At 37.9% G+C, this 12,686-nt stretch overlaps 1 protein-coding gene across 1 annotated transcript in view; it reads left to right on the plus strand.

Moving 5' to 3' along the window:
• The first annotated feature begins 5,197 nt into the window (after window positions 1–5,197).
• Window positions 5,198–12,686, plus strand: part of NEGR1 (neuronal growth regulator 1) — a 602,993-nt gene continuing 595,504 nt past the window's right edge. The window contains exon 1 of the mRNA XM_058177707.1: window positions 5,198–5,499. Within this exon, the coding sequence (XP_058033690.1) occupies window positions 5,324–5,499 (176 nt within the window). The 5' untranslated portion in view covers window positions 5,198–5,323. The remainder of the gene's footprint in view (window positions 5,500–12,686) is intronic.

The raw sequence follows: 12,686 nt of genomic DNA on the forward strand, positions 1-12,686 counted from the left end.
CACTTGAGGGACAAATGACCAGGCTCAAATAATCAAATAATCCTACTTTGGACATATTATATTCAGATTGCTGAATATGCTCTAATGCTGAGAAAATTAAAAGGAAAGAGAAGAATAGGGTGATTGGCAGCAAGGTAGATGAACTCAGTTACAGAGGCAATGAGCGCACCATTGGGAGACATTAAAGAACAGATTAGGGATAGTCTTGGAGGAAATCTACCAATGTGGTTGTTAGCAGTTGAAAACAACTTCATGGCTTAATATTAATGAATCAATATTACCTACCCAATATCAATGGTCATGGTAGCTAAGGATTTATAGCAGCTGGTTATATCGTTGAGCTCCAGGTTGAGGAAATCTGAAATAAAGTTTGAGTAATTAAGGTATACTATTAAGAAGGATGCATTTCTCTGTACATGTGTGCTTGTGTGCATGTAAGAGTGTATATGTATGTATATATACATATACATACAGTACATATTATATACATAATGGTACCTTGGTACACATCATTAATTGGTTCCTGGAGGCATGATGAGTACCAAAAACGATGAGTAACAAACAAACTTTTTCCATAAAGAATAATGTAGTGAGTCTCAAGGTAGCCAACACTGACAAATTCTAGCTTGTGTGTTGAATACCAAAAAACAATGAGTACTGGGACAAAATTTTCACATCAAAATGCATTGTCAAATTCAATGAGTTTTGAAGCAGATGGGTACCAAGGTACAAGTGAATGTATGTATGTATAAACATATGTACGTACATGCATGCGTGCATACATACACTTTAATTATAATTCAGCGCTATACATTTTCCCCTGAAACAATTCCCTAAAATATTACAATAAGCTTTATTTCCAGGTATTTAATAATCCAGGCTAAATAAGAGAGAAAAGAAAGGCTGGGCAAAGGTATTAATTTTGTTTTCCATTTTTATATTTGTTTTCTGTACAAGTAAAGTCCATGCTTTCTTTTATTCATTGTATACTAATTTTCATCAGTACCACTTGTCTGAAACCTTACCAAAGGCTGTTTGAAATTCATGGCTGAAATTCATCATTGAAGCCATGTGACATGAACTCTGTCTTCTATATTCAGATGACACTTGAACAAAATGCCATATGGGTTTAGTTTACCATATATATTCCATATGAGTTAGCATATTTAATTATGGTTCTCCTGATATGAATTATTGATTGTCCATAATATCACCTGAAATTGCTTACAGAATTCATGATTACCTACAGAGCTTTGGCATCCACTGTGCCAGCTTAAAGGCTGTAACCAAGCAAGGAATATAAGAAATATATTAGGAAATGCTGCTGCTCATTTTAAAAATGCACACATTGTTTAGAGAGCACTCTTGTGATAACCTGAGGCACTGCAAGGCTGATGAAGAATCTAGAGGTAAGTACTTTAGAAACTGAAGTGTAAAAAAAATAAACTACTAGGCATTTAAGCCAAAAGGATTTTTTTTTAAAAAAAAATACTGAATGTTTAATAAGGTTATATAGGCCTTTTGTTGTGGGGATTTGACCTCTTTAAATAGTTCACACTGAAATGGAGCACCAGGAAAATCCGACATTCCGTAAAAACACAAAAAGATTTTAACTATAATTCTACAAAATGTCCGTGTAAATCATCGCTGATTGCAGTAAAATGTTATTCTATTCTACGTCATCATATCCTCCCTGGCAGCTGTTAAAATTATTTTAGCTACTACACTACCTAATCTTAAATATTTCATACTAAAGTCTTAAAGCATTTAGGCTTTTTATTGTCTTAGACTACTTTTTGATTTATTGCAATTAAAAGCTTGATTCCCATCTGTTCCCTGGTCTTCCACCTAATTGCAACAGTATGTACCAGCAAGAAATTTGCAAGGTATTTTATTTCTCTTTCATAAACTTTCAGAGTGCTTTCGGCAGTAGGAAAGTCATACTGGAAAGGAGATGAAAAATATATTGGTTTTCCTTTAGCTTTCTATGTAAATGCACTCATGAATTGCATTTTTGTCCTGCAATCCTTAGACTCTTGTGACAGAAATCAGATGTCCATAATATGGCCAATGCTCTGTGTTGCTTTGGATGGATTTCTTCATTACCTACTGAAGCTGAGTGAAGGTCTCCTGTATTTCCATCTAGCTGTGAGGGGATAAAGATCCGAAGGCTCAAACTCCATTTTGCAAAATCATTTTTAAACTTTCTTTTCTGTGTCTTTTTTTTTTTAACCATGGCTGTGGAAGCAGTCTCTGACTAAGCAAAAAATAAATAGATACAATGGTTTAATTCTTTCTTAATTTATACCATTCTCTAATCCCATAGATGAATAAAAACGTGGCTTATTTATATAGAGGTAGTCCTTGTCTTAGGACTGGTCACTGACCGTCTCAAGTTATGACAGTTCCCCCAAAAGGGACTTATGAGCCGGATTTAAAGTTCGTCCCCTGGTCACATAATTGCATTTTGGGTGCTCGGCAACCGAAGTGCATTTAAAGCCATTTGCAATGCTCTCACAGTCACATTATTGCAATTTATGACATTTTTTGCTGGAAACCAACAATATTTTTCCATTTTTGTAAAAAAAAAAAAGATCCATAGTGAACAATGGATTTGCCTATTGACTATGGCGTTCACTTTACAACTGCTGCAAAAAAGTAACATAATTGGGTGTGGTGATAACTTAACCCACTTAACACCCATAACAACTAGTAAGTACTTGGATATGGTACTATCAAGAAACACCTGGGCTGTAATCTGGGCACTCCATGAAAGTAAACAGAAATTAAATATTGACAAAAAAACATGAACATGAGGTCACCAGGAGTTGAAATGAAGGTGAAGGAAAGTTGACTTTGCGTCCTTCTTACATATAGAAAAGCAGCTCAAGGATGCAATTTCGGTATTGGAAAACTGCAGAAAGGTATACAATTAAAGAAGTTGGTTCTTCCTCTTCTTATACATAGCCTATTCCAGGCTGCATTGGATTTAAACAAATTAAGTAAATAAAATAAAATAAAATAAAAATAAAATTAAGAACTGGCTACTGTTGACCTCACCCCATTCCTAAGAGTAAGAGGCATGCATAAGAGCACCAGCATGCCTACAGTCCCTGTCCTAATGTTCCCTTTAATTGTATTCATTTTATGTATTCAATTCATGCTCATACTTATGTATATTATCTAATAAATACTTGACAAATAAATAAATAAAAATAAATACTATAATACAGGAAGAATATACCAACTTTTATTTTGTTTATCTTCAAACTTAGCCCTTGAATTTTAGCAACAAAGACAAGCTTTACAAGACTGTAGATAATTTTTAAAAAAACCTGAAAGGCATAAATTAGAATACTTATCTCTGATAGGTTCTGGTATTATTGAGATATTCCAGAAATGCAAATACTGCAGTCTGTCTAGCTCTCGTATGCCTTAATCCACCATGTATTGAAAGGTGACAGAGTTATACCTGTTTAGTAGAAAATGCCATCTTCTTTGGTACGGGTTCATACCTTTAACAATAAAATCCTTAATGAGACAGTGATTACAAGTTCATCTTACCCGATAGAAGAGAGCATTATGTATATCTATTTTAGCTGCCAAATAAAGCTGGGAAATCTGATATTATCTATTACTTCCATTATCAATAAAATTGAGTAGGCTTCTTTAGTTGAAGTGTTGACACTCATGTTTTTCCATGAGTTGGAAGAGTAAGAATGAACATTTTTCAAATATGGCCATGCCAGTTTGGGTGCATCTCGATTTTGCATAACTTAACAAGAAGCTATAGTGGTACCTTGGTACTCAACAGCTTCGAAACTCATCAAATTTGGTACTCAACACATTTTGACATGGAAATTTCATCCCAGTACTCATTGTTTGTTTGGTACTCAATGCACAAGCTAGAGCTTGTCTGTGTTGGGTGTCTTGTGGTTATATTATTTCTTAGGGGAAATATTTGTTTGGTACTCATCATTTTTGGTACTCATCACACCTCCCAGAATCAATTAACAATGAGTACCGAGGTACCATTGTAATTTCTTACTGCCGTGTAAGAGAAGAGGGTTTATTCCCATCATAGACCAGCATGAGGCTCCACATGTAAAACAAAGGAGATTCTTACAAAGCTCTTCCTTGCAATATCAGGAACGATTTCTAAAACTGATCATACCTCATTTTGACATGCATCCCGTTATATCTTCCCCCAAACACAAGGGACAGAAAAAAATCATCCAGGATTTGAGTTGCAAGTATGTTCTTCCCTTTGTGCCAGTATGCTTGGGTGGGTTTAGATGTACACCATGTTAATATAAAAATGCAAGTTTAAAAGACAGCCCCACTCTCTCCTCATCCCCTGTTGTTCCTTCATGGGAAGCAGAACAAAGCAGGACTCGTGGCCCCATTGGAGTCTGCTAAGTTTTAAAATGGTCATGTACGTGTGTGTGTGTGTGTGTGTGTGTGTGTGTGTGTGTGTGTGTGTGTGTGTAATAGAGGAAGTTTTGTTTTTGAATGCATAAAAAGAAACAAAAAGGAAAGAGTAACTGTAGTTCTTTTCTTTTTTAAAAAATCACAGATTGTGCAGGCATGCCCTTCCTTTGCAGGGTGGTGTCTGAATCTGGTTACAATCAATGCCTTTAAATTGGCTGTTTCTTATTATCTTGGAAGTTCATTCTCTTTTGCTTCCCTTACTATATACTATATAATATATGTATTTCCACACACACAAAAGCCACTCTGGCTTTTATACACACACACACAGTTGAGTATAGTGTAGAGATGTGTATGTATCTCTCTGTGTCTCTCTGTCTGTCTGTCTGTCTGTCTCTCACACACACACATACAGACCCACAGACACATTCTTCCCCCCTCCCATCCGCCCCCCCACCCCGTTTTCCTCTGCTCCAGCACCACCAGCACCAGCCACCAGGACAAGTTGCTACGGAAACGGCTGCATGGCAACCGGCTCTGAGCCTGGGGTCCGTCTGCTGCTACTGCTGCTGCTACTGCTGCCGCCGCCGCCGCCGCCGCTTCTCTGGCTGGCTCATTCTCCCGCGCGCTTCCTTCCTCGCTAGATGGTGTGCGAGACACCCGAGACTAGACACGCTCCGGACGCGGCCAGCGAGAAGCTGAGCGAGCGAGAGAAAGCCAAGAGGCGGCAGCGGGAGCAAGAGAGCCGGCGAGGCGACGAGAAGACGCGCGGCTTGTGCCAGGACAGAGGAAGGCGGCTGCTTTCTGCCTTCGCGCCCGCCCGCCTGCCTGTTTCGCCCGGGGGTCGACGCGGAACTAGAGCCGCGAGCCGGAGCGCAGCCTTCGAGAGGGCATGGACGTGATGCTCCTGGTCCAGGGCGCTTGTTGCTCCAACCAGTGGCTGGCCGCGGTGCTGCTCAGCCTCTGCTGCTTGTTGCCCTCCTGTCTCCCCGCCGGCCAAAGTGTAGACTTCCCCGGGACGGCTGTGGAGAACCTGGTGGTCCGGAAAGGGGACACGGCGGTGCTGAGGTAGGACTCGACTCAGCCTTCCCATCCGAGGCGTGGGGGGGGGGGAGAGTGGGAAAGCTTGGCCGGGTTGTGTGTTTGGCGCGCTCCTTCCCTCTGCTTGTCGCCCTCCCACCCCCCGTGTCGGTGTTGGCGTTGCGTTGAAGCTCCACATGCACTGGCGCAGCTCATTCTCTCTACCCCCCGCCCGCCTGCTCCACAACGCCGGGGGAAGCGGCGGCTCTTTCTCTGCCTCCCAAATCTGCGGCACTCAAATGGGCCAAGCCGTTTGGAGCCGGAGCTTTTGGCCGGCGACAGTCAGAAGAGAGGAAGGGGCTTTCTTCCACTTTCAAACTAGACCCCCACTCCTCACACCCGGTCGAAAGGGGTGGACAGGGGCTCTCCCTGCCGCCCCATCCGTGAAGCCCCCCTTCCTGCCTTGTTCTCCGTTCGCCCCCCTCGCTGATCCCAAGGGGTTGAAAAGCGTTTCTCTGCCCCCCCACGTCTTCTCTTTTGATGTCACCCCCCCTTTCGGTGCTACTTTCAACTCAACTTTGGAAGCATCTCCTTGTTGTGCTCGGTGGACTCCCCTGCTCTCCCCCCATCCTCCTCCAAGCAGACAGAGAGGGAGAGATGCTATGCAGTCAGCTCTTTCCTTGGAATGAGTTTGCAGCTTCTTCCTAAGGCATGTTTCTCATACCCTTGTGAAAGCCAGTAGGGGCTCTTGGGGGCGAATAGCTTACCCCCCCCCTTTTTTTTTCCTAACCCCCCCCCCCCTCCATTTGTAGCATGGCAAGCAAAGTGGCTGCAGTGCAGTGCCAGCCTTTTGTGCAACCTTTCTTCTCTGGGGAGGGAAAGGCTGGTACCCAGAGTTCTGATCTGTGTGCTGCTAAAGACCACCCCGTCTTTCAGAACTGCCTTCCCCCCCCCCAATGTCCCAACCGGATCTTTGCTGCATTAACACACAGCTAGTGCAGCAGGATCATGCATCCAGGCATGACGGTTTGGGAAGTGTATATTTGGAGAGATTTGATTTTGGGATGGATCCGTAATAAGGGTTAACCGGTGCAGAACACACTGGATTAGCTACTGCTGTTTTTCTGGGAGCAGCTGTATGTGCTACATAATTGTATAACAGGGCTGTTCCAACAAGCCCTGAACAGAGCTGCAGAATAGAAGAAACCCTGTTTTAGATCTTTCCCTGGGAAGATGATTTAAGAACTTGGATTGCCACTTGTCTTAACAAATGCAGAATCTCTGGTACCCAATTATCGGATGTTTTGAAACTATAGAAAATAGTAGATACTTGTTGCGGCAGAATTTGAAGGTTTCAATTTTTTTTTTTTACTTAAACAGCCGATGCATGGAAAGGTTCTGATTTCCTTCTTAGAATGCTAAGTTTGTTGATGGAAGTTGGAATAGAAATGACTGATGTTCAAATTACTTTCTGTGGGAGACTGCCTGATGCTTGTATGTAACAGGATCTGCAGTGCAACCTTCCTGTGCCTGTGTAGAGTATTGCTCAGCAGTAACAGTTCCTTGAGTGTACAGAGAAGCATGCATGTGGCTTAACATCCTTGGCGTATAGCCAAACACTTTTTACAGAGAGAGAGAAAAAATCAGGCTAGACTTATTATGTGAATTTTTTTGTTTTGTTTAAATGCCTTTGGAAGTCTGCCTCTATTGAAAAATTGATTTCTTTTGAAGAAGCCTCTGAATTCTACATGGTAACAGAAGATTATTTACCAATAGTAGACCTATTTCCTATATAATTTTTTTTTAAAAAAACACCCCGGTTTTGAGTTCATGAAATCTTTGGGCTAATACCCATCCAGCAACCCATCCACCCAATCCTTTCAGTTTAAGTTTTAGTTGACATATTTTGCATGTTTCTAAACTAGTCCTCCATGGGGGGAAAACAGGTTTTCTTATTATTTATGATATTAATATTATCAAATGGAAAAAAAATCTGTTCGTATCTTAAACATTCAGCTATTGCCCTCTGCAGTAGTTCGAGCAGACACAGTGTGTTTATAAGATGTTGCTTGCATTGGGTGAAGCAGGTACATAAAGTAACTTGATCAGACGCATCACTTTCAACATAGATTGCCAATCCTTTCTTACTCCCTATCCCCAATAAGAGGTAGAGGAACATAGAAGGTATTTTTTCATTGTTTCAAATTCTGAAATTCTCAGCCCATCCCTATTTATTTTCCAGACTGTTCTCATCTGGCTGAGGCTGAGAACACATTCAGTGTCTATCCACTGCTGGCTGACACATTTTTCATCTGTGGTAATATGCTATAGTTACACTCCAGGGTTTTGGAATACATTGGAATGTACTACTGTTCTTGGGTTCCTCTGCTACAGACAGAAAGTAAATGCAGTCTTAGTCTCTTTATTTACAGTATCTCCAATGTAAAGACAGCCACGGATCAGAGTTGATCAGCTGAGTTTTCTGTTGAGGTTAGAACTCCAAAAAGTGCTAAGTGAAAAGCCTTAAAAAAAAAACCTTTCAATCCACTTCCATCCTCAAGAAATTTACATTTAAACTAAGCCACTCATCATGGCTTTGGATCGCTAGATTATGCTTCTACCACTAAAACATATGTATTCCTTTAGGCTTGGTTACGAAGCTAAATACATTATATAAATGCAGTTGGCATTTTAGGGTCAAGCAATCATTTTCATCTCATACTTTGGAGAGCATGAGTAACAGCTTTTGAAAGAAAAGATTCCAGTGAGAATAGGATCCACTACACAATTTTCTTTTAAAAAACACACACGCACCCCAAACAACTGAGTATAAATAGAAAAGGCAATATTAAAGCTATTAGAAAGCTTGGATGTTTCTTAAGAAATTGAATGTATTGGACACTTATATTTTCTCTTGCATTTCTTGTGAAAACAGCATTGACTTATGTGAGATCAATGTTTGTGACAAAACTGGTTAAGTTAACTATCATATACAGATTTACCAATGGTTTTCTGTAATTATGACAGACTGGGATAGTTTAAATTAAAAAACAACAACAAGCCTTCAAACCTTCAAATTTACATTAATGACAATCTAAACAACCACTTGCAAATATGAAAAGGGAAGAAGGAATTGATATTACAACTGTTTCTATAGATTTGTTAATTTATTCAGACATATAAAATGTATTTTATTTCAATTGTTCCATACTGGAACATTCTTTTTTAGATTAAATATATTTGGTTTGCAAAAAGAAAGATAAGCATAAGGGTACATGATATCAATATTGAGGTTCTGTATATTAAAGAGAAGTTAACTGAATATATAGCATACATTTATATATATACAGTTTGTTTATTCTCTATTCAGGGTCAAATTGTAGGAAATGGAAAGAGATGTGCACACTTGGGATACCTCTAATTACAAAGCTGCATGTCTGCTGGTGGCAAGTGGTTAGGATCTTTTTGAAAATGCTGACTCTCTGAGTCATTCTTCTGGTGTTTTGAGTCAGCAGTTTGGTTGTTTAATAAAAAAAAGTTATGTTAAAGAGATACATTATACTGGTGCTTTTAATTATTTTATTACCTAATAGTAGAACTCTTACAGAATTTTTAGGAATGTCATACTGACATTTATATAAATGTCTTTGCATAATGATGACAACAGAATTATGAGATACGTGTGTAAGCAAAAAAGCTAACCAACAAACTTTGCAGATATGCACGGGCAGTAATTTGTTTTCTAGAAAGTAATGTTTAAAATAGGTAACTTGTTAGTGGAATTTTGTGCCAAACTTGAATTCACTGTATTACCTTGACTCTATGATTTCTCAAATGCCCCAAGAAGAATAAAATTTGGTGACATGGCATTTTATGTTAGAAGTGTAGAGTGGAGTCTTATTTTATTTTAGAGGGTTAAGCTGCTTCCTAGCTTCTCATTAAGGTCACAACCCAGTGAATAGGGAACCCTAGTGAACAGAATACAATATGTTTCTGAGTAAACATGTCAAGAATCACATAGATTTGTTTTTGTAGGGCTGAATAGCAATCCAATGCTTAGTAGAACTGAATAGAATAGAATAGAATAGAATAGAATAGAATAGAATAGAATAGAATAGAATAGAATAGAATAGAATAGAATAGAATTCTCGTTTACAAAGAAAGGAGTTGAGCCACCATAGATTTTCAGCACTTACCATTTTTAGGCAGCATTCCTTATTCTGATGAAGTTTAGCTATAGGCCTCCATGCTGAGGATTTGAAAAATTATAATGGCAACACATGCAGAGGCACCAGGGGAAAAAAGGTTATAAAGTGAGGCAACATGGAGGACTAGAACATTTGTTCATAAACATTCTTATTGGATGAGGGTTTCACTGGAGACCTGAATTGAATAACATTCAAGAAAGTAAGAAGAGCAGTGGTGGTGCAGTGGTTAGAATTTGGTATTGTAGGTTAACTCACTGATCACTTCAGGAGTTCGATTCTGACCGGCTCTAGGTTGATTCAGCCTTCCAAAGTTGGTAAAATTGTTGGGGGCAATATGCTAACTATGTAAAACTCACTTAAAGAAGGCTGTAAACCACTGTGAAGAAGTATGTAAGTCTATGTCAGTGTTCCAAGTAAGTCAGACCTGGGCAAATTAAGGCCCGCGGGCCACATCCGGCCCTTTGTACGTCCCTGTCCGGCCCGCGTGAGGCCAATCATAAACACCATAAATTAAACTTTTTTTTTAACTTTTATTTTGAAAAATAAATTGCACTGGTTCAATAATTGTTTTTCTTATTTAACCAATAGACCACAGTTTCACATAACCTAATATACATATTTACAGAGTGCTTTATTCTTCTGATTATCAGTACCAGCTATTCAAAATATTTAATTTAAGTATTTTACAATGAAAGAAAGTTGGTGGCCCTCTGACACAATTCAGGCTTCTCATGCGGCCCCTGATAAAAATTAATTGCCCACCCCTGAAGTAAGTGCTATTGCTATTTTGTTACAGGCTGATAAAATGTCAAAATCTTTTTTAAAAAAAACAAAAACAAAACCCTGGTATAATAGTAAAAATATATTCAGGCATGTGATGCCCACATTACTACTTATATACTCTGGGTCATCCTAATTAAATTTATAGTGGGTATGTGTGTTTTGCTTTCGACATTTTGATCCAGCTTTTCTTTTCAAAGAAGTAATTAAAAGAGAGTCAGTTGGGTGTAGTAATTAAGGTGTTGGCCTGAAAACCAGAAGCCTGTGAGTTCTAGTCCCACTTTAGCTATGGTAGCCATTTGGATACTTTGGGCCAGACAATATTTCTCAGCTCAACCTACCTCACAGAGTTATTGTTGGAAAACAAGGAGGAGGAGTATTCTGCTCTTGAGTTACTTACAAAGTAATAAAGCCAGGATAAAAATCAATTAAATGGATTGTAATGTGTTTGTTAATATGTAATAATAAAGGTCACAAGTTTCACTTAAATCTTTTTTATTAAACAGTAACTCGGAGGACAGTCTCAGCATAAGGAGAAGTAGAGTTCTATGTTTAATGATCCTTCCATCACAATAACATACAAGAAAGAGTGGAGAAGTTTGAAGGGTGGAGCTTGTTCTGTCCTAGGTTCTCCCTGTGGATTGTAAATCAGATTCTCCTACTGCCAATATCAAGGTGGCATAAGCATGGACAAACAAGGATATGAATGCTAGATTTTTTCTAGTTTCCTGATCTTCGTTTTGTATAATTATCTTTGAATGTGATTTAATAGCTAGACTCAACCTTGAACCTAGGAAGTTGACAAAACAAGTTCAGTTTACAATTTCCCTTTGTGAATTTGATTAAATGAACTAAAGAACAAAAACAAAATCTGAAAATTACTGTCTCCAAGAAAACCTTATTATAAAAAGTAAGAAAACGATTTATTCCTATATCAGCAATGTTTTCATGTATATGTCTTTCTTTACTCCTAAATCAGACAATAGCTGCAATTTGTTGCTATAAAGAAATAAACTTGTTTCTCCCTACATCATTTTCTTCTAGCCACTACTTCACTCTATAATGAGATTAGAATCCACCGAATGGAACTCAATAATGGGATACATTACTGAACACAAGAAAATGCATTGCGCTTTGAGGATCTTCAATATATAGACTTATTCACTCTCTTCCATCATTATTGCAAATATTTTTCTTGTACGCCTAAATCCACAGACAAAAAAAAAATTGCATCGAGCAGCAATGTAACTTTGTTCCCAAATCATTTAATTGCAATTGCAATAAGGTAAAGTAAACTATCTTTGGAGTCCTTGCTAAAATAAATCATTACGTTACAACTTTTCTGATACTCCTGCAAGTTATAGTTCCAATTAAATATTGTCCAATTTTCTGAGAATTTTAGAAATGGAAGTTTAATCTATTTGGAGGTAATTAGTTTAGGAAGATTGTTCTAATTTGCTATTATGTGTTAGATTACTTTTTGAAATACTTTTCCCAACTATTGACTTTTCCTTACTGTCACTAATTAAAATCTAGAACAAATCTAGAAACATAATGGGGCTGATTTTTAAATCTTACTTTCATTTAAAGGAAGATATTTTGCATTTCCATTGTCATAAGAGTTGTAAACTTCTGATAAAAGGCATAAATTGCACATATCCTTAAAAATGAAATTTGCAAAAATTGTTCAAATGAACCCATAAAATCATGTATATGAAGTATGATCATGTATATATGAAGTAAATGTCCCCAGTTTAATTTAATAGGTTATTTAATATAACCTAATAAGGTTTTCTTCTAAGCAAGGCTCAGAAATAATGTTGACTAAACATTAATCATAGAGATTTGCATATTGGATTTTTTACTTCAGAGACTGTGTGTCACAGTATTTTTTTTCAAACAGATTAGTTACAAACCTGACCGTAGCTTTTCAACCAATGGTTTTGAAGTTGACATTTTTCAACAAAATGAATGTAGAATGAATTACTTAAATACAGTGGCACTATTCGTAATGTATGCTTTAAAATGAATTCACAATTTTTGCTAATTGATATAGTTTAATGAATTGTAGTCAATTATCATTCAAGGATTAAGCAAAGCCTAATGGACTCTATTTTAAAACTAGGAAAAAGTAAACTTTCTTTTTCTGATTCTGTGTTATTCTGGACACCGCAATTTGAAATAATGCTAAAAACCTGTAGTATATATTTCCTTAGAATATTGTGCGAGGTTTATTCTTCTTTTTTC

Source organism: Ahaetulla prasina, chromosome 3, assembly GCF_028640845.1.
Source record: "Ahaetulla prasina isolate Xishuangbanna chromosome 3, ASM2864084v1, whole genome shotgun sequence".
In the NCBI taxonomy this organism is placed as follows: Eukaryota; Metazoa; Chordata; class Lepidosauria; order Squamata; family Colubridae; genus Ahaetulla; species Ahaetulla prasina.